Source organism: Oncorhynchus nerka, linkage group LG20 (genome assembly GCF_034236695.1).
Source record: "Oncorhynchus nerka isolate Pitt River linkage group LG20, Oner_Uvic_2.0, whole genome shotgun sequence".
Classification (NCBI taxonomy): Eukaryota; Metazoa; Chordata; class Actinopteri; order Salmoniformes; family Salmonidae; genus Oncorhynchus; species Oncorhynchus nerka.
This window is the reverse complement of record NC_088415.1, coordinates 90,152,187-90,174,509: the sequence shown is the minus strand read 5'-3', so window position 1 is coordinate 90,174,509 and position 22,323 is coordinate 90,152,187. Positions and strand designations below refer to the sequence as shown.

Genomic DNA, 22,323 nt, shown 5'->3' with positions numbered 1-22,323 from the left:
AGTACAACCGGCCCTAAATAAAAAAAATTGTTAACAAAATTCTGTATGTCAATCCAATAAATTATACTATAAATACAGGCAAAAAACAAATGCAAAATGGTCTCCTTCATTCCACATCACATTTATTGTCAATATTCAGTGCACCATGCTCTACCAACTGAGCCACACAGGACTGTGGTGATGTCAGATGTTTTGCTTTACAACATGTCATACGGTAATTCTACGAGCTTAACGTAGCTACAGATAACAGTATGACCATTGAGTATGACATCTTTTTCCTTGACCCTCCATATCATCATGTGAGAAGCAACATTTGCACAATGACAAAATGTGTGTGTGTGTGTGTGTGGGGGGGGGTGATCCAACTTGGGCCTCTGGAAAGAGCTCAGACTTTCCGACCTGAAGATCACTGACGTCATGATTACACCTCGTATTTTTCCAGAGTTCCCAGTTGTTTTGAATGTGGCATAATTCCTTCCAAACGGACAAATTATAACCTGTAACACAGATACTCATAACACTGTACACGTAGCCTTATCCCATTGGACAGTTGATCTAGCCTCATGTTACATCTCAGATGTGTACAGTATAAAGCTGGATTTATGAGTTAGCCAGCAAACTTTGATTAACAACCAGAAAGCTAAACTTAGATGTGTTTTTGGTTGTTGAGTGAATTAGATCATGCCCATTTCAAGCCATCTTTCCTAAATAAATACAAAAGTGTTATTACAGACCATTTAGGAAAGTTTGCTGGCTAACTCAATGATCCCGTTTTGTAGTATACCCCTCAGCTGAACAAGCGGCGATATTTAAATATTAGCACTTGACAATTTCAAACGAACCTAAAAGATACCACCTGGGAAAAATATGCCTCCTTTCCAAACATATCCCCCAAAATATAGACAAGACAACATTTCCTCCTCAAAAGCAAGTAGATTGAGGACCATTCGTAAAGTATTCAGACCGCTTCTCACCAGGGGGTGATCGTTGGATTTGCGTTTGTCGTCGAAGGAATGGGGCCTGTACTCTGGAGCGGGATTGATTTGGATGTGGAGGGTCCGTCATGGTCTGGTGTGTCACAACATCATCGGACTGAGCTTGTTGTCATTGCAGGCAATCTCAACGCTGTGCGTTACAGGGAAGACATCCTTCTCCCTCATGTGGTACCCTTCCTGCAGGCTCATCTTGACATGACCCTCCAGCATGACAATGCCACCAACCATACTGCTCGTTCTGTACGTGACTTCCTGCAAGACAGGAATGGCAGTGTTCTGCTATGGCCAGAGAAGAGCCCGGATCTCAATCTCATTGAGCACATCTAAGATGTTGGATCGGAGGGTGAGGACTAGTGCCATTCTTCCCAGAAATGTCCAGGAACTTGCAGGTGCTTTGGTGGAAGAGTGGGGTAACATCCCACAGCAAGAACTGGCAAATCTGGTGCGGTCCATGAGATGCACTGCAGTACTTAATGCAGTTGGTGGCCAGATACTGTTGATACACCAGATACTGACTTTTGATTTTGGTTCATTGGATTAAAAAGTACTGTAAATTCTGCACTGGTCTCACATGATTACAATGAAGCGCCATGGTCATTGGAGCAGTTTAGAGCCACACACAAAATGTTTAATGAAATAGCTTAATTCAATAAAATTGCATGTCTAAATTTTTTTTTAGAGATGCTTTATTCACATGTAATTCAGACTTGCAATACAAGAAAACAAAATATACTTCACCCTCAGCACATTGGGCAAAAGCCGTTTTTTTTTTAATTGCCCTAAAATACAATACGCTGATATTTCATCATATCAATAACTATTTTTGCATATACAGTATAGGCTACACAACAACTATCACCAATGTCTGCAGTTGTTGCAAAAATAATGCTCCTGTACCGACTGCATGTTAAACTAAACCAGGAGTGGTTTTTCAACTGAGCACAATGCCTTTACATTTCAGTGACACATAGCAAAAAGCTGTGATATATATTTTGTGTCTCTCCCCTCCCTGCCCCCCAAAAAGAAAAAGAAGAGTTCTCTGTTCTGGCAGTCACCCAACCCATTTAATTACTCTTCAGTGGTACATTCCACACCCCTTTAATTAATGTCTGTTCAGTGGTACATTCCACAAACATTGTCTCCTTCCTTAATTTTCTCCTTCCTGTTCGCTGTCGGAGCCCTTCGCTCATCATCGGTCTTCTTCCTCCTGCCGCTGTGGGGGTGTTAGTTCTCCCTCTCTCATATGGGCGTGGCCCTCCACTCCTTGCCCTCCGTCAAGGCGCGCGGTTGGTGGATGAACACGCTATACCGCACGCCCTGATTGGCCGCCGCCCTCACAAAGCCACTGTTCGCCGTCATTGTGACTGCCCGTAGTGTGTCGCCCGTGCCGAAAATCATGAGCGAGCGGGGGTTCACCTTGGAGCTGGCAGTGAGGCGCTGGGTGCGCTCCGACGGCTGGTCGGGTACCACCCGTAGCCGCCTCAGCAGCTCATCGGCGCGTGCCTTCTCGCCGGGGCCGCCGAGCGTGTCCAGGATGACGCGGAAGTCGTTTACGGCCGACTGGCACGCGTACAGCTCCTTGCCCGCCATGAACTCCTGGAGGCGAGGGAGGACCTTGTCCTGACGCTCCTGGGCTGCCTGCTCAGTCAGCACCTGCTCCTTGAAGGCCAAGCGGCAGTGGCCGTGGCTCAATGACGACACGTACGTGATGAGTGTAGTGATGTCCAGGTTAGCCCGCCGGCACACATCTACCTTGACCTCGGTGGGGAATGCCAGGCTGGCCACGATGGTGTCGCGGTCAACTCGCGTGTGCTCGACATCTTCTGCGTCGTCTTCTTCTTCGACAAAGTTTTCAACGTCTTCATCTTCTTCCGCTGCCTTGCCTTCTCGCTCTTCCTCTTCGTAGCAGTGTTCCATACCCTCCTTGTTTGCTCCCTCCCCCTCTTCCTCACTTCCTTCCTCCTCCGCCATCACCAAGTTTACAGCCACGATGTCCCCGCGCACCGAGATGCCAATCTCTCTCAGGCGGTCGGCCATTGGGCTGGAGACGCCATTGTAGAAGGCAAAGATAATGTGCGGGTTGCTGTACTGCACAGGCTGCTGGCGGCTGGCCTGCAGGAAGTCCTCAGCTTGCTCCACCACACTCTTGTCGCCGTACTGGCCCCGACCCTGCCAGATGTTGTGGAGTGCCTCTGCCTTGCGCCCAATTGCCTTGACCCAGGTGTGCCCGCCGTTGGCCACCACGTCCACCACCAGCGTCTGCTTGGTGCCGCCGGCGTCCTCGTAGGCGAACACATGCAGCACGCTCACCACCATCTCCAGTGACTCCGCCGACTCCACAATGGCCTGTTTTCATATAGATTTATTGGAAAGATTTACAAAAACAAATACAAGTTAATGTGAATACAACAATACACAGTAAAAAAACAGTGAAGATTAAACCAAAAAGTCAACCAACATATTTCCAATATGGTCCTCGTTGTCAGATGGGTAAAACAATGGACAGCTATAGAGCAAGACTAATTGTCCATTGGGCACTCTAAAAATAGGAACCGTTTCAACATAATTCAATTGGAAAATACATACAACATTATAAACAAGACCCACCTTCAGGTGTGTGAGGTTGGTGCTCTGCAGGTGGGACTCCTTGATGAGCACCTTGCCCGCCTCCACCTTGGTCAGGAACTTGAGCTCTGCACGCAGCTTGCTGCAGAGCTTGGCCCGGCCCTCCACATCGCGCACCTGCCTCGCACAGAGCTGGTCCACACGCTTGAGCAGCTCTTGGGCCACCTGGATACGCTCCTGCAGCATGGAGTGTGTGGCGGCCATCTTTGGTGCATTATTCCTGAAGAGACAGACCAAGGATAGACTCACACATTAGGGTGGTTGCTTACACCACCAATAACATAACTTTGACTCTGCATTGATCTGTAAATGTAGTAAATAGTACTTCCGGGTTGGAGCGAGCGGTCGCATCCGCGCTTCGGTCTGCTTCGGTCTGCAGGTTGTATAACTTTTCATTACATTTCATTATAGTACAACGGTTTGATTTGTCTAATCTTAGCAATTTCTTCTTAGCTAGCTACATAGCCGTCTTTGTATCAAAGATAATTGCGTAATTATCGTATTTCGTCATCCTCCTATCTGCCCAGCAGCTAGCCAGCTAGCTAACGTTCACCGTCTACCGTAGCACTGTAGTAACTATCACACTCAACTGAACGACTTGATTAGTGTAGTGTTAGCTAGCTACATAGTTGTCTTTGCTGTCTTCGTATCCAAGATAATTGTGTAGTTTAGAGTGTGTAGTCTTAGAGCGATTATCTTAATTTACTGAGGTTAGCTAGCCAGCTATTTGTCGTCCTTAACGTAGGAGTCACTCCTAGCTAGCCAACAGCTAGCCAACGTCTACTGAATAGAACTTTCGCATTCCGGTCGCATTCTGCTTCGCTCCACAGGTAGTATCACATTTTCATTTCATTTCATTACAGTCCCAACGGTGTGATTTGTTTGATCATAGCTAGCTACATAGCCGTCTTTGTTTCAAAGATAATTGTGTAGTCTAGAGCGATTTTCTAGGTTAGCTAGCCAGCTATTGTCGTTCTTTTAACGCAACGTAACGTAATCAACACTGCTAGCTAGCCAGCTAGCCCCAGAATAGCAGCATTGTAGAAACTTTACACTCAACGGAACGACTTGATTAGTGTAGTGTCAACAACGCAGCCACTGCCAGCTAGCCTACAAAGTCAACAACGCAGCCACTGCCAGCTAGCCTAGCTCAGCAGTACTGTATCATTTTAATCATTTTAGTCAATTAGATTCTTGCTACGTAAGCTTAACTTTCTGAACATTCGAGACGTGTAGTCCACTTGTCATTTCAATCTCCTTTGCATTAGCGTAGCCTCTTCTCTAGCCTGTCAACTATGTGTCTGTCTATCCCTGTTCTCTCCTCTCTGCACAGACCATACAAACGCTCCACACCGCGTGGCCGCGGCCACCCTAATCTGGTGGTCCCAGCGCGCACGACCCACGTGGAGTTCCAGGTCTCCGGTAGCCTCTGGAACTGCCGATCTGCGGCCAACAAGGCAGAGTTCATCTCAGCCTATGCCTCCCTCCAGTCCCTCGACTTCTTGGCACTGACGGAAACATGGATCACCACAGACAACACCGCTACTCCTACTGCTCTCTCTACGTCCGCCCACGTGTTCTCGCACACCCCGAGAGCTTCTGGTCAGCGGGGTGGTGGCACCGGGATCCTCATCTCTCCCAGGTGGTCATTCTCTCTTTCTCCCCTTACCCATCTGTCTATCGCCTCCTTTGAATTCCATGCTGTCACAGTTACCAGCCCTTTCAAGCTTAATAAACATCCTTATCATTTATCGCCCTCCAGGTTCCCTCGGAGAGTTCATCAATGAGCTTGATGCCTTGATAAGCTCCTTTCCTGAGGACGGCTCACCTCTCACAGTTCTGGGCGACTTTAACCTCCCCACGTCTACCTTTGACTCATTCCTCTCTGCCTCCTTCTTTCCACTCCTCTCCTCTTTTGAACTCACCCTCTCACCTTCCCCCCCTACTCACAAGGCAGGCAATACGCTCGACCTCATCTTTACTAGATGCTGTTCTTCCACTAACCTCATTGCAACTCCCCTCCAAGTCTCCGACCACTACCTTGTATCCTTTTCCCTCTCGCTCTCATCCAACACTTCCCACACTGCCCCTACTCGGATGGTATCGCGGCGTCCCAACCTTCGCTCTCTCTCCCCCGCTACTCTCTCCTCTTCCATCCTATCATCTCTTCCCTCTGCTCAAACCTTCTCCAACCTATCTCCTGATTCTGCCTCCTCAACCCTCCTCTCCTCCCTTTCTGCATCCTTTGACTCTCTATGTCCCCTATCCTCCAGGCCGGCTCGGTCCTCCCCTCCCGCTCCGTGGCTCGACGACTCATTGCGAGCTCACAGAACAGGGCTCCGGGCAGCCGAGCGGAAATGGAGGAAAACTCGCCTCCCTGCGGACCTGGCATCCTTTCACTCCCTCCTCTCTACATTTTCCTCCTCTGTCTCTGCTGCTAAAGCCACTTTCTACCACTCTAAATTCCAAGCATCTGCCTCTAACCCTAGGAAGCTCTTTGCCACCTTCTCCTCCCTCCTGAATCCTCCCCCTCCTCCCTCTCTGCAGATGACTTCGTCAACCATTTTGAAAAGAAGGTCGACGACATCCGATCCTCGTTTTGCTAAGTCAAACGACACCGCTGGTTCTGCTCACACTGCCCTACCCTGTGCTCTGACCTCTTTCTCCCCTCTCTCTCCAGATGACATCTCGCGTCTTGTGACGGCCGGCCGCCCAACAACCTGCCCGCTTGACCCTATCCCCTCCTCTCTTCTCCAGACCATTTCCAGTGACCTTCTCCCTTACCTCACCTCGCTCATCAACTCATCCCTGACCGCTGGCTACGTCCCTCCCGTCTTCAAGAGAGCGAGAGTTGCACCCCTTCTGAAAAAACCTACACTCGATCCCTCCGATGTCAACAACTACAGACCAGTATCCCTTCTTTCTTTTCTCTCCAAAACTCTTGAACGTGCCGTCCTTGGCCAGCTCTCCCGCTATCTCTCTCAGAATGACCTTCTTGATCCAAATCAGTCAGGTTTCAAGACTAGTCATTCAACTGAGACTGCTCTTCTCTGTATCACGGAGGCACTCCGCACTGCTAAAGCTAACTCTCTCTCCTCTGCTCTCATCCTTCTAGACCTATCGGCTGCCTTCGATACTGTGAACCATCAGATCCTCCTCTCCACCCTCTCCGAGTTGGGCATCTCCGGCGCGGCCCATGCTTGGATTGCGTCCTACCTGACAGGTCGCTCCTACCAGGTGGCGTGGCGAGAATATGTCTCCTCACCACGCGCTCTCACCACTGGTGTCCCCCAGGGCTCTGTTCTAGGCCCTCTCCTATTCTCGCTATACACCAAGTCACTTGGCTCTGTCATAACCTCACATGGTCTCTCCTATCATTGCTATGCAGACACACAATTAATCTTCTCCTTTCCCCCCTCTGATGACCAGGTGGCGAATCGCATCTCTGCATGTCTGGCAGACATATCAGTGTGGATGACAGATCACCACCTCAAGCTGAACCTCGGCAAGACGGAGCTGCTCTTCCTCCCGGGGAAGGACTGCCCGTTCCATGATCTCGCCATCACGGTTGACAACTCCATCGTGTCCTCCTCCCAGAGCGCTAAGAACCTTGGCGTGATCCTGGACAACACCCTGTCGTTCTCAACTAACATCAAGGCGGTGGCCCGTTCCTGTAGGTTCATGCTCTACAACATCCGCAGAGTACGACCCTGCCTCACACAGGAAGCGGCGCAGGTCCTAATCCAGGCACTTGTCATCTCCCGTCTGGATTACTGCAACTCGCTGTTGGCTGGGCTCCCTGCCTGTGCCATTAAACCCCTACAACTCATCCAGAACGCCGCAGCCCGTCTGGTGTTCAACCTTCCCAAGTTCTCTCACGTCACCCCGCTCCTCCGCTCTCTCCACTGGCTTCCAGTTGAAGCTTGCATCCGCTACAAGACCATGGTGCTTGCCTACGGAGCTGTGAGGGGAACGGCACCTCAGTACCTCCAGGCTCTGATCAGGCCCTACACCCAAACAAGGGCACTGCGTTCATCCACCTCTGGCCTGCTCGCCTCCCTACCACTGAGGAAGTACAGTTCCCTCTCAGCCCAGTCAAAACTGTTCGCTGCTCTGGCCCCCCAATGGTGGAACAAACTCCCTCACGACGCCAGGACAGCGGAGTCAATCACCACCTTCCGGAGACACCTGAAACCCCACCTCTTTAAGGAATACCTAGGATAGGATAAAGTAATCCTTCTCACCCCCCTTAAAAGATTTAGATGCACTATTGTAAAGTGGCTGTTCCACTGGATGTCATAAGGTGAAAGCACCAATTTGTAAGTCGCTCTGGATAAGAGCGTCTGCTAAATGACTTAAATGTAAATGTAAATGTAAAAACTAATACAACCATTGGATTTCAAAAACATGATACGATCAACTACACCATCATTTTTGTGTATCAACACAAACTACAACGTCTATCCTTACTCAACATTCAATTTAACCAAAGCGCCTGAATATACCGTTTGTTTCAGCATGGGAAGGAACATTCAAAAATCAATCAACAAACTCCATATTGGGCTATGTCAATTTACATAATAAATAATGAGTGAGTGTTAGAATCACACGTGGCTCTTTCAGAACTTAATTGTAAACGAGTCAAACAGAGATGGAATTCCAACTGGGTGTGGGCGAGTAAACATTTAAAAAAAATATATATATATTTTACCTTTATTTAACCAGGCAAGTCAGTTAAGAACAAATTCTTATTTTCAATGACGGCCTGGGAACAGTGGGTTAACCGCCTGTTCAGGGGCAGAACGACAGATTTGTACCTTGTCAGCTCGGGGGTTTGAACTCGCAACCTTCCGGTTACTAGTCCAACGCTCTAACCACTAGGCTACCCTGCCGCCATATCAGTATCCAAACCGTATTATTATTATTATTATTACTTGTAATAATTATTTGTTAGAGAATAATTTACAGGGTGCAGCAGATTGCCAGTTGTCTTAGATAAAATGCCTTCAGAAAGTATTCGAATCAAATCAAATTTATTTATATAGCCGTTCGTACATCAGCTGATATCTCAAAGTGCTGTACAGAAACCAAGCCTAAAACCCCAAACAGCAAGCAATGCAGGTGTAGAAGCACGTTGGCTAGGAAAAACTCCCTAGAAAGGCCAGAACCTAGGAAGAAACCTAGAGAGGAACCAAGCGATGCAGGTGTAGAAGCACGTTGGCTAGGAAAAACTCCCTAGAAAGGCCAGAACCTAGGAAGAAACCTAGAGAGGAACCAAGCAATGCAGGTGTAGAAGCAAGTATTCACATCCTTTGACTTGTTTTTCAGGTCCATTTTCAGGTCTTTCCATATACTTTTTTCAAGTATATTTAAGTCAAAACTAACTCAGGTCACTCAGGAACTTTCCCTGTCTTCTTGGTAAGCAACTCCAGTGTAGATATGGACTTGTTTTAGGTTACTGTACAGCTAAAAGGGGAATTAATCTCCTAGTGTCTGGTGGAAAGCAGACTGAACCAGGTTTTCCCTCTAGGAATTTGCCTGTGCCTAGCCCCATTCTGTTTCTTTTTTATCCTGAAACTCCGGTCATTATCGATTACAAGCATACCCATAACATGATGCAGCCACCACTATGCTTGAAAATATGGAGTGGTACTCTGTAATCTGTTGTATTTGCCCCAAACATAACACTTTGTATTCAGGACAAAAAGTGAATTGCTTTGCCACATTTTTTGCAGTTTTACTTTAGTGCATTGTTGCAAACAGGATGCATGTTTTTGGAATATTTGTCATTTAGTTTAGCATTGTTGAGTGACTACAATGTTCTTGATTCATCCTGTTTTCTCCCATCACAGCAATTTTAAACTAACTGGTTTTAAAGTCGCCACTGGCCTCATAGTGAAATCATTCCTCTCCGGCGACAGAGTTAGAAAGGACGCCTGTGTCTTTGTGGATGGTGTATCTATACACCCAGTCACTACAAAGTGTAATTAACTGCTCAAAAGGGATATTCAATGTCTGCTTTTTATTTTTTACCCATCTACCGAGGCATTGGAAAACCTCCCTGGTCTTTGTGGTTGAATCTGTGTATGAAATTCACTGCTCGACTGAGGGACCTTACAATTATTTTTATGTGGTAGGGTGCAGAGATGGAGGTAGTCATTCAAAAATCATGTTAGACTATTATTGCACACAGTCCATGCAACTTATTATGGGACTTGTTATGCACTTATTTAAGTCTGGAACGGATTTATTTTTGCCAATAATAAAAGGGGTTGAAAACAAACATAATTCCACTTTGACATTAAGTGGGGATATTTACATTACATTTAAGTCATTTAGCAGACGCTCTTATCCAGAGCGACTTACAAATTGGTGCGTTCACCTTAAGACATCCAGTGGAACAGCCACTTTACAAAAGTGCATCTAAATCTTTTAAGGGGGGGGTGAGAAGGATTACTTTATCCTATCCTAGGTATTCCTGAAAGAGGTGGGGTTTCAGGTGTCTCCGGAAGGTGGTGATTGACTCCGCTGTCCTGGCGTCGTGAGGGAGTTTGTTCCACCATTGGGGGGCCAGAGCAGCGAACAGTTTTGACTGGGCTGAGCGGGAACTGTACTTCCTCAGTGGTAGGGAGGCGAGCAGGCCAGAGGTGGATGAACGCAGTGCCCTTGTTTGGGTGTAGGGCCTGATCAGAGCCTGGAGGTACTGAGGTGCCGTTCCCCTCACAGCTCACAGATATGTGTGAAGGCAGTCACCCCCAAAAAATAATGAATTAATTTAAAACATTTTCAAATTAAGGCTGTTAACATAACAGAAATGTAGAGAAAAAAAAGGTGTCAATACTTTCTGAAAACACTGTAGTTTTAGTACTAGAGCACCAGTTGCTTGCGGAGTACATTGTTCCTAGTGCTATACGGAATGTTTTCCCTGATGCACCGCCTGTGACACAGCTAACTTTGTAACAAATTAACATCAGTTGAGTAGAAGCCCGTTATTACAGGTCAGCTATGTGTTTTATCGAAAAACAACAACAAAAAACGCCCTTACAACATGCTAACAACTAGTATCTCGTTCGTTTTCCCCGTTTACTAGTGGTTGTCGGTAGCTAACATATGCTTTCATTAGCAACATTAACCAGCTAGCTAGCTATAGCTAAAGTTTGCTTACACTACCGACTGTAGTGTGACTGTCAAATTGAGATTATGTTTGGGTTTTAATTTTAACAAAACGAAACACCGCACAGTATGAAAATGTATCATAAGTATTCAAAAACACTTACGGTCAAAAAAAGCCGGTAAATTACTATGCTGCGTTGCAGCTACCTTGATACGTGTACCCCGGGCCCGGTGACGGTGCTTGTCCGCCTCTCTCAGCTGTCTGGTCGGTGGTCGCGCTCTGCTCATATCAAGCAGAATGCAGTGAAACAGTGGGGAAAAAATACCTCTGTCGCCATCTACCTTGGAGTTGAAGTAGGTCTACTCTCACACCATTTAAAATAGGCTTACTTTATTTGAATCTACAAATCACAAGTGAACGCCTTTTCATCAATGTATGTGCTATTTGCACCGAAAATTCAGCCTCTCTTTGAAAAAAACCCCCAAAAACCCATCACAATTACACAATTCAACACACAGCAGACAACTGGTTCCCTTCTAACCATGACCACAATTGAGAGTAATAGTAATGTTGTCTTTTTGTAGGCACGGACTCTGCCATGGTTCCGTTGAACAAACCCTATGGAGAAACGAATTCAGTTTTTGTAGAGGTTTTGGATAAATGCTGAAAATAAGATCTGACTTAGACCAAAACATACAAGATCTCAGGACTATGACATAATCTTCTTGATATAATCTTGACATAATCATTTTGTCGTGCCCAGTCCCAGCCTCCTTAGCTTAGTGATGAGCTTGAAGGGCACTATGGTGTATTTGCAAGTATGCAATTTTTCTATGCTTCCAAGTTCTTAAGTTTAGTTTTTGCATCTTTTACTTTGGGTTTTGTACACCAGCTTCAAACAGCTGAAAATGCAATGTTATTGGTTATGGAAAATATATTTCACATCGGTTTAGATGTTATAATGATTCTCTACACTATACTTGCTTGTTTTGTCAAATAAACTGAAATTAACCAAACTATTATAATTTTAGGAACCAGGAAATGGCAGAGCAATTTCTGCATAGTGCATCTTTTAAATATTATTTTCAAAAGAAATCTAATAGTCAGATCATAGAGTAAAAACAAGTGAGCTGGTTCGTGTGTGTGTGTGTGTGTGTGTGTGTGTGTGTGTGTGTGTGTGTGTGTGTGTGTGTGTGTGTGTGTGTGTGTGTGTGTGTGCATAGAGTCATTGCAAGGGGTGTGCATTAATTCATGCAGGGAAATGGAATAGCCTAGTACTCTGGAGTCCTAAAAACAATTGAAATAATTTATGTTATTTGGCGGGTCTCGGATTGGCTCTCCGGAAAAACAATTATATGTGGGTGGATTGAGGAGAAATAATCTGTCCTGATGTGGGTATCAGGTGGGACTTGGAATTGATGTGGCCGGGGAGGCTCCAAAGAAACTGACCCGTACAGGACTCTACTCTGCACCAGATGACCAAGAGTTTTTTGTTGTGACCCCCAGGCAGGCCTGGTGCATGTAAATCAATCGGGAATCTCTGAACCATGTCAACCTGGAGGTCAGACAATGGTGTGGTGCCGTGGTGGTGCTATGACTGCATCTGAACTTGGAAATGATGCATCTCTGCGCGTGTTTAGATTAGCTGTCTCCTGGTACATCACTCCATTGAATCAGACCCCTCTTTGGGTGGAGTTTCGTTCGTATCCATTCGACCCCGAGTAACATTTTGGTGTTTTTTACCATCGCACACAAATCATCTAACCGTCCCTCTAATCTTCCTCCCTCCGTAGTCCAGATCTCTGCTAGGTCAGAAATACCGGTCAGTGCCAGGTCAGTGCCATTGTACTTTTTTTTTTTTTAAATAACAACAAAAAAGTAATCGGAGTAAGCATGACGGCACAGATGACAGACCTCATCTTCCTGTGTGTCCAAGAGCTGCATTTCCTCCTCAGAGGGTTCTGACCTTGCATCTTCAGAGGTCAGCTCTGACAACCACAGGCTTACGGCATCTTCGGGGCTCCCCTATGACAACCACAGGCTTACACCATCTTCAGAGGTCACCTCTGACAACCACAGGTTTACAGCATCTTCAGATGTCACCTCTGACAACCACAGGTTTTATAAGGGCACAAGGCGAGAACCAGATGCAGACACAGGAGGCAGATGTTTAGAGTCTTTGTAGTTTATATATAATTCAAAAGGAGTAGGCAAGAGAATGGTTGTAGACAGGCAAAAGGTCAAAACCAGATTCTGAGTCCAGGAGGTACAGAGTGGCAGACAGGCTCGATGTCAGGGCAGGCAGAAGGATCAGGCAGGCGGGTACGGAGTCCAGAAAAAACAGGCAAGGGTCAAAACCGGGAGGACTAGAAAAAGATACTAAAAAACAGGAGCATGGGAAAAACACGCTGGTTGGCTTGAAAACATACAAGACGAACTGGCACAGAGAGACAGGAAACACAGAGATAAATACACTGGGAAAAATAAGTGACACCTGGAGGAGGTGGAGACAATCACAAGGACAGGTGAAACAGATCAGGGTGTGACAGTACCCCCCCCTCTAGGGACACCGCCTGGTGTCCTACCTGGGCGCTTTCCTGGCTGACCGGGGTGTCGGCAGTGAAAATCGTCGATGAGGGCCGGGTCCAGGATGTCTTTAGCATTTCTCCTCCAGACCATACTCCTCCCAGTCAACCAGGTACTGGAAACCCCTGCTCCGTGGTCGAACCCTCAGGAGGCGTCTCACTGTATACGCCGGCTGGCCATCGATGACCCGGGAGGAGGGATGGGCCTAGAAACGGAAGACAGAGGACTGTGAGACAAGGGCTTCATCCTGGACACATGGAAAGTAGGGTGAACGCGGAGAGTACGGGGCAACAGCAGATTGACAGCAGTGGGACTAATGACTCTAGAAATGGGGAGAGGACCAATAAAACGGCGGGAAAGTTTATGGGATTCTACCCGGAGGGGTAGGTCCCGAGTGGACAACCATGACCTCTGCCTGAACCGATAGCGAGGAGCCAGAGTCCGTGGCGGTCTGCTTGTCAACGACACCTGGAGGTTGTCTTGAGAAGAGCTGCCCAGGCTCTTTTCCAGGTACGCCGACAGCGACGGACGAACATCTTGGCTGAAGGTATGTTGACCTCCGCGTCTTGGTCTGGGAAGAGCGGGGGCTGATTTCCCATGGAGCATTCAAGGTAGTCCAGTAGCTGAGCAGGGGAGAGTGTTCCTGGAATATTCCACCCAGACCAGTTGCTGACTCCAGGTGGTGGGGTTACTGGCAACAAGACACTGGAGTTTCGTCTCCATATCTTGATTAGCTCACTCCGACTGGCCGTTGGACTGGGGATGAAATCCGGAGGACAGATTGGCCGACGACCCGATAAGGGTGCAGAACGCCTTCCAGAAACGGGACGAAAACTGAGGACCCCGATCCGAGACAATGTCGAACGGAGTCCATGGATTCGGAAGAAGTGCTGCACCATAAACTGGGCTGTCTCCTTGGCTGAAGGTCATTTAGGGAGAGGGATGAAATGGGCGGCGTTGGAGAACCTGTCAATCACCGTCAGGGTGGTGGTGTTGCCATCTGACGGAGGAAGCCCAGTGGCAAAATCCAGGGAAATATGGGACCAGGGGCGATGAGGAACAGGACGTGGCTGAAGGAGACCAGACTGAGCTGTGAAGTCTTGCTTTGGGCACCATGCATGTGGCGACGAAGGCCGAGACATCAGGAGCCATGGTGGGCCACAAGATGCGCTGGCGGAGGAAAGCCAAGGTAATGCGAACACCAGGATGACAGGTAAGCCTGGAGGAGTGAGCCCATTCCAGGACTTCGGACCGGACCGAATCGGGAACAAACATTCGGTAAGACAGGACTCCCCCGGGGTCTGGCTGGGAAAGTTCTGCTTTGCGAACCAGAGCCTCAATACCCCAGACAACCACAGCCGGCAAATATGAGGCAGGGAGAATGGTCTCTGATTCCGAGGGTGTGGGAGCGGAACTGTACAGGTGGGAAAGGGTGTCCTGCTTCACATCTTTGGACCCTGGGCGGTAGGAGATGGTGAAATTAAACCTAGTGATTCACAGAGCCCACCGGGCCTGTCTAGAGTTAAGGCGCTTGGCTGTGTGGAGTTATTCCAAATTCCAAAAATGGATGTTACACCCCTTCCAGCCAATGCCTCCACTCCTCCAGGGCCACCTTTACTGCTAGGAGTTTCCGGTTGCCAACGCCATAGATCCTCTCCATCGAGTTGAGACAATGGGACATGAAGGCACAGGGATGAAGCTTTTGTTCCTTTACGGATCGCTGGGAAAGAACGGCCCCTACTCCCACGCTGGAAGCGTCAACCTCCACCACAAACTGATGGGTCAGATCTGTATGGATGAGGATGGGGGTAGTGGTAAATCATTGCTTCAAATCCACAAAAGCCTTGTTTGTTTCTGGGGACCAAGTGAACGGTATCTTGGGAGAGGTGAGTGCAGAGGGGGGAGTCGCCAGGTTGCTGTAGCCCCGAAAGAAACGGCGGAAATAATGAGCAAACCCCCAGAAACCGCTGTTGCTGCACCCTGGATGTGGGTTGGGGCCAATCCACCACCGCTCTCACTTTTCCCAGATCCATCTGAACATTCCCTTCGAAAATGACGTATCCCAGAAAAGTGATTGTGGAGCGGTGGAACTCTCACTTCTCCGGCTTTAACAAACAACTGGTTTTCCAGAAGGCCCTCAAGAACTTGTCAAACATGGAGAACATGTTCCTGGGCAGAATGGGAGAAAAACAGGATGTCATCGAAGGTACACAAAAAACAAAACGATTCAACATGTCCCAGAGCACATTGTTAACCAGAGCCTGGAAGACATCAGGAGCGTTAGTCCAAACGGCATGACCAGGCACTCTTCCACTCATCTCCTTCGCGTCTCCGAACAAAGTGGTAGGCATTTCGGAGGTCCAGTTTAGACAATATGGTTGCCCCCTGGAGAGGTTTGAAAGCTGAGGAGAGAAGTGGTAGCGGGGAAAGGTTCTTGACTGTGATGTCATTGACACCCCGGTAATCAGTACATGGACGCAGGGTCTTGTCCTTCTTTCCCACAAAGAAAAATCCTGCGCCGGCAGGAGAGGGCTAAGGGCGAATGCTTCCAGCCGCCAGAGAGTTATCAATGTACTCCTCCATAGCCTTGGTCTCAGGGTCAGACAGGGAATAAATCCGTCCTCGAGGCGGTGTGGTGCCCAGGAGGAGGTCAAATCGCACAATCATAAGGACGATGTAGAGATAGCACAAGCTTTACTGAAAACTTCCCGAAGGCACTGCATCATAGTGCTAGAGGCGTCACTACAGACACCCTGGTTCGATTCCAGGCTGTATCACAATGGGCCGTGATTGGGAGTGCCATAGGATAGCGCACAATTGGCCCAGCATCGTCCGGGTTTGGCCGGGGTAGGCCGTAATTGTAAATAAGAATTTGTTCTTAACTGACTTGCCTAGTTAAATGAATGTTAAAATATTTAAAAAAATATATATATAATAATAATAGATAAAAATATATTTAAAAAAAATTATATATATATAATTTAAAAAATATATATTTCTATCTATTATTATTATTATATATATATATAAGAGTACATCAGCTGACTCCACATGCAGGCTTTTCCTGATGTCCCACACCTGGCCCTCCCTATCACGTGGAGGGCCTCTCTCCCTCGGGTTGTTCACACTGGCCCAGACAGTTTGACCACTGGTTCAGCTCTGCTGGTACTGGACCTTGGCCTGGATGTCTGGAACACTGGATGAGAAACTGTCCACCAGGGGGAGCCGATCCCCACGATACCCCAAAATCTGTTACATACTTTTCTCTCATGCATGTCACACAGAGTATCTCACACACGGGTGCACTTCACTTTGCTACAACGTGTAATGAGTTGCAAGTAAGTTGCAGGCATTTTTTTAAAGAGACAACCAATGATTGGGAGCAAACCCAAATGCAACTTGTCCAAGTTGCTTCATGTGGTGCACCTCTGCAGCTACGCCAAAATCCCCAATGAATATTATAACAATCTTTGAGTTCATTTTCCAAGATCTTATTTAAGTATCTGGATAATATCAACGTAATCATGGGTTGTTACTTTTTGGGTCCACTGTCTCTTTAAAACTGTAGCCTACCTCTCGTCATTCCTATGGTAGGCTATTGACACTCCGGGGAAAAAGGGGGGGGGGGGGGTACAGCAAATCGCCGTTGCCTCTCGCGGCCGCCGAAAGTATGTCTACTTGGTAACGGTTTCATACTCGGCAGGAGTGGTGGCATTGCGTCTTGACGCAACAAGTTTCGGGTTTTGTTTATATCAAACTAAAACTGGATGCGAATAAGTTTCCATTTGTAACACTCGGAGATAAAATACATTTTTAGCCTTCAACAGTCGTTGGAATCGTGCACTATTACCTGCACGTCTTGTAAGAATTTAGTTGAAAATCAAAATGTATTCACTAAAAAAATATCTGTAATGACATGCTGACTATGTTTGGATTTATGGTTTGAGAAGAACGTTTTTTGGTGGACTATCTTCCGCTGAGGGGAAACAAAAAAGAGGATCCACGCGCATTTCTCCTCATATAACGCGCACGTTTTTGTAGGAATACTTTTTATTTGATGGATACCTCCGAGCTCTGTGAATAGATAATGCAGTACACAGGATGGGTGCGAACAATGGGAAACAAAGTGGGAGTGAGGGTAAGTGCAACTGGAGAAAAGGAACGAGTTTTACAGTACGTTCTGAAGCCATACTTGTGGCAACGTCATACCATTTTGCAGGCTACATTGTTTCACTAATATAATCATCCAGGCAACACAATTGACCCGATCTTTCTTCATACAGTGTCGCCAGTTATGTATAGCTATGAAATATTGCTATATCCCTAAAAAAAAAGCTGATTTGATCTGAAACTGTCTGTCCTAGATATGCCTATCTAAATTCGATGTATTAATGCAACATAGGATATTCACATTACATTTCAGGCAGAGGGTAGTGCGTATGGCCCAGTACATCACCGGGGCCAAGCTTCCTGCCATTTGATTTACATTGGGCCATTGGTAGCCTTGTCGTTGGTATATCTCAGGTATAACCGACTAAAAGTTATATTCATTTTAAAAAGTTTGAATGATTGATTTAAAGAAAACGGATCACACCACAGCCCATAGAGCAGCATCTGAAAAGCTTAACCTTTCTCACCAGAACTCAGAAATGATCTGACCTGTTCTGGTGGTGGAAATGATCTGACCTGTTCTGGTGGTGGAAATGATCTGACCTGTTCTAGTGGTGGAAATGATCTGACCTGTTCTGGTGGTGGAAATGATCTGACCTGTTCTGGTGGTGGAAATGAACTGACCTGTTCTGGTGGTGGAAATTATCTGACCTGTTCTGGTTCTGACCTGTTCTAGTGGTGGAAATGGTGGTGGAAATGATCTGACCTGTTCTGGTGGTGGAAATGAACTGACCTGTTCTGGTGGTGGAAATGAACTGACCTGTTCTAGTGGTGGAAATTATCTGACCTGTTCTGGTGGTGGAAATGATCTGACCTGTTCTAGTGGTGGAAATTATCTGACCCGTTCTAGTGGTGGAAATGATCTGACCTGTTCTGGTGGTGGAATGTTATCTTCATGTTATCTTGTTGTTGGTCTTCTCTTGATGTGATTTGACTCTGTATGTAGCATTAGAAATTTCCCATAGAATGCATTTGGAAAGTATTCAGACCCCTTGACTTTTTCCACATTTTGTTAACGTTAGTCTTATTCTCAAATTGATTAAATAGTCCCCCTCCCCCCATAAATCTACACACAATGCCCCATAATGACAAAGCAAAAACAGGTTTATAGACATTTTTGTAAATGTGTAAATATTAAAAAAAAAAAAATGGAAATATCACATTTACATAAGTATTAAGACCCTTTACTCAGTACTTTGTTGAAGCATCTTAAGCAGCAATTACAAGTCTCGAGTCTTCTTGGGTATGACGCTACAAACTTGGCACACCTGTATTTGGGGAGTTTCTCCCATTCTTCTCTGCAGGTCCTCTCAAGTACTGTCAGGTTGGATTGAGAGCATCGCTGCACAGCTTTTTTCAGGTCTTTCCAGAGATGTTCGATTGTGTTCAAGTCCGGGCTCTGGCTGGGCCACTCAAGGACATTCAGAGACTTGTCCCGAAGCCACTCCTGCTGTGTGGGATCAACCCGATTCGATCCCAGGCTGTGTTACAGCCGGCCGTGATCGGGAGTCCCAGGAGGCGGCGCACAATTGGCCCAGCGTTGTCCAGGTTAGGGGAGGGTTTGGCCGGCTGGGATGTCCTTGTTCTATCTAGTGACTCCTTGTGGCGGGCCGGGCACTTGCAAGCTGACTTCGGTTGCCGTTTGTACGGCTTCCAGGTTAAGAGAGGAGTGTGTAAAGAAGCAGTTCGGCCTAGCAGGGTCGTGTTTCGGAGGACGCACGGTTCTCGACCTTCGCCTCTCCCGAGTCCGTACGGGAGTTGCAGCAATGGGACAGGATTGTGACTACCGATTAGAAAAATCCTGAGTAGAAATCAAAACAGGAAGTGAGATATCTTCACGATATTGGGGAGAAAAAGTGTTAAAAGTACCAAAGAAATTTGATTAAAATATCTCTCAACTTTGCTCCGTTTGTACATCCCTCGATCCTGATTAGTCTCTCAGGTCCTGCCGCTGAAAAACATTCTCACAGCATGATGCTGCCACCACCATGCTTCACCGTAGGGATGGTGCCAAGGTTTCCTCCAGACTTGAAGCTTGGCATTCAAGCCAAATAGTTCTATCTTAGTTTCATCAGACCAGAGAATCTTGTTTTTCTTGGTCTGAGAGTCCTTTAGGTGCCTTTTTTTTCAAGCGGGCTGTTCAAATCAAATCAAATTGATTTATATAGCCCTTCGTACATCAGCTGATATCTCAAAGTCCAGCCTAAAACCCCAAACAGCAAGCAATACAGGTGTTGAAGCACGTTGGCTAGGAAAAACTCCCTAGAAAGGCCAAAACCTAGGAAGAAACCTAGAGAGGAACCAGGCTATGAGGTCTGGCCAGTCCTCTTCTGGCTGTGCTGGGTGGAGATTATAAAAGAACATGGCCAAGATGTTCAAATGTTGGTCAATGGTTGTCAGCATGGTCAAGTAATAGGTCTGGGACAGGTAGCACATCTGGTGAACAGGTCAGGATTCCATAGCCACAGGCAGAACAGTTGAAACTGGAGCAGCAGCACGGCCAGGTGGACTGGGGACAGCAAGGAGTCATCATGTCAGGTAGTCCTGAGGCATGGTCCTAGGGCTCAGGTCCTCCGAGAGAGAGAAAGAAAGAGAGAATTAGAGAGAGCATACTTACATTCACACAGGACACTGGATAAGGCAGGAGAAGTACTCCAGATATAACAAACTGACCCTAGGCCCCCGACACATAAACTACTGCAGCATAAATACTGGAGGCTGAGACAGGAGGGGTCAGGAGACACTGTGGCCCCATCCGATGACACCCCCGGACAGGGCCAAACAGGAAGGATATAACCCCACCCACTTTGCCAAAGCACAGCCTCCACACCACTAGAGGGATATCTCCAACCACCAACATACCATCCTGAGACAAGGCCGAGTATAGCCCACAAAGATCTCCGCCACGGCACAACCCAAGGGGGGGTGCAAACCCAGACAGGAATATCACATCAGTGACTCAACCCACTCAAGTGACGCACCCCTCCTAGGGACGGCATGAAAGAGCACCAGTAAGCCAGTGACTCAGCCCCTGTAATAGGGTTAGAGGCAGAGAATCCCAGTGGATTCTGTTACGTGCATTTTACCGAGGAGTAGCTTCGGTCTGGCCACTCTGCCATAAAGACCTGATTGGTAGAGTGCTGCAGAGATGTTTGTCCTTCTGGGAGGTTCTCCCATCTCCACAGAAGAAATCTGTCAATGTGACCATCGGTTATTGGTCACCTCCCTGACCATGGCCCTTCTCCACCGATTGCTCAGTTTGGCCTGGTGGCCAACTCTAAGAAGAGTCTTGGTGGTTCCAAACTTATTTCATTTAAGGATGATGGAGGCCACTATGTTCTTTGGGACCTTCAATTCTGCAGAAATGTTTTGGTACCCTTCCCCAGATTTGTGCCTTGACACAATCCTGTCTCTGAGTTCTATGGACATTTCCTTTGATCTCGTGGCTTGGTTTTTGCTCTGACATGCACTGTCAAATCTAGACAAGTGTGAGCCTTTCCAAGTCCTATCAATTAAATTTACCACAGGTGGACCACAATCAAGTTGTAGATACATCTCAAGGGTGATCAATGGAAATAGGATGCACGTGAACTCAATTTAGAGTCTTATAACAAAGGGTCTGAATAAGGCATTTCAGTTTAAAAATCAGGTTTTTAGAAAAAAATGTTTTCGCTTTGTCATGAAGGGATATTGTGTGTAGTTTTATAATTTAATCCATTTTAGAATAAGGCTATAACTTAACAAAATGTGGAAGAAGGGAAGGGGTCTGAATACTTTTCGAATGCACTGTATCTCACTTGCAACAAAATTTTACAGATTTTGCAGAGCGCTGACAAGTGTTATGCACAGTGGAAATGATCATTAATGATATCAACGAAATCCAAACTACTTTGGAGCTACTTTAAGAGCATGTTCCTGCTTTATATGGTCTTCTTGGCTTCAATTATTTCAGGTCCTGTATACAGTAATGCTAACCAGAGGCTGCTGTAAGTAACTAAATTGCACAAATATGGAGAAATGGTCTGTTGTTTGACAACAGCCAAGTTAAATGTGGAAAATCGTATAGGCCACATTTTTGGAGGGAGGGCGAACTAACCCTCGTAGCCAAAATTAGTGTTTCAAGCTTTTCTCATTCTACTTTAATGCAGGGAAAACCAAAAATAACAGCAAAAAAATAAAGAAATATGCTTCGCTGTTGCCATCGTCAAAAAAAATACTTTTTTTTTTACACTTTCAATGGCCTCATCTGTCATACCTTTTAGGGGACTGGTTTTGACAGCTGTTTGAAATTAGTGGGATTCATTTGCACAGGCTGCATCTGTGCGCTGACATCACACCATAGCTGGGTCCGAATACTAACCGCACTATTTGTGATGTAAGTTGAGTATGTAGTATGCTCATTGGTCATAAGGACAGCATCACCACACTGGATGGTTCCGACCTTGAATATGTGGACACCTATAAGTACCTAGGTGTCTGGCTAGACTGCAAACTCTCCTTCCAGACCCATATCAAACATCTCCAATCGAAAATCAAATCAAGAGTCGGCTTTCTATTCCGCAACAAAGCCTCCTTCACTCACGCTGCCAAGCTTACCCTAGTAAAACTGACTATCCTACCGATCCTCGACTTCGGCGATGTCATCTACAAAATTGCTTCCAACACTCTACTCAGCAAACTGGATGCAGTTTATCACAGTGCCATCCGTTTTGTCACTAAAGCACCTTATACTACCCACCACTGCGACTTGTATGCTCTAGTCGGCTGGCCCTCGCTACATATTCGTCGCCAGACCCACTGGCTCCAGGTCATCTACAAGGCCATGCTAGGTAA

At 46.7% G+C, this 22,323-nt stretch overlaps 2 protein-coding genes across 3 annotated transcripts in view; one reads left to right on the top strand and one right to left on the bottom strand.

The window, feature by feature from the left end:
- Positions 1-1,601: 1,601 nt before the first annotated feature.
- On the bottom strand, positions 1,602-11,021 carry lg20h7orf25 (linkage group 20 C7orf25 homolog). 2 transcript variants are annotated; one of them, XM_029650728.2, is made up of 3 exons: positions 10,941-11,021; positions 3,603-3,840; positions 1,602-3,341 (listed from the first exon to the last, which is right to left on the bottom strand). In XM_029650728.2, exons 2-3 carry the CDS (start codon positions 3,822-3,824, stop codon positions 2,235-2,237), a joined length of 1,329 nt encoding a protein of 442 aa, XP_029506588.1. In that variant the 5' UTR covers positions 3,825-3,840; positions 10,941-11,021; the 3' UTR covers positions 1,602-2,234. The 2 variants fall into 2 exon arrangements, with proteins under 2 accessions (XP_029506588.1, XP_029506587.1); XM_029650727.2 differs by having other exon boundaries at positions 10,898-10,986.
- A 5,938-nt stretch (positions 11,022-16,959) lies between these two features.
- The window catches only part of fbxl7 (F-box and leucine-rich repeat protein 7), an 89,769-nt gene continuing 84,405 nt past the window's right edge, over positions 16,960-22,323 (top strand). The window contains exon 1 of the mRNA XM_065005962.1: positions 16,960-17,458. Within this exon, the coding sequence (XP_064862034.1) occupies positions 17,422-17,458 (37 nt within the window). The 5' untranslated portion in view covers positions 16,960-17,421. The remainder of the gene's footprint in view (positions 17,459-22,323) is intronic.

Coding starts and splice junctions, on each gene's coding strand:
- lg20h7orf25 (XM_029650728.2), bottom strand. CDS start 3,824: ATGGCCGCCACACACTCCATGCTGCAGGAGCGTATCCAGGTGGCCCAA. Junction 3,342..3,602: donor CCAACCTCACACACCTGAAG/GTGGGTCTTGTT, acceptor ATATGAAAACAG/GCCATTGTGGAGTCGGCGGA.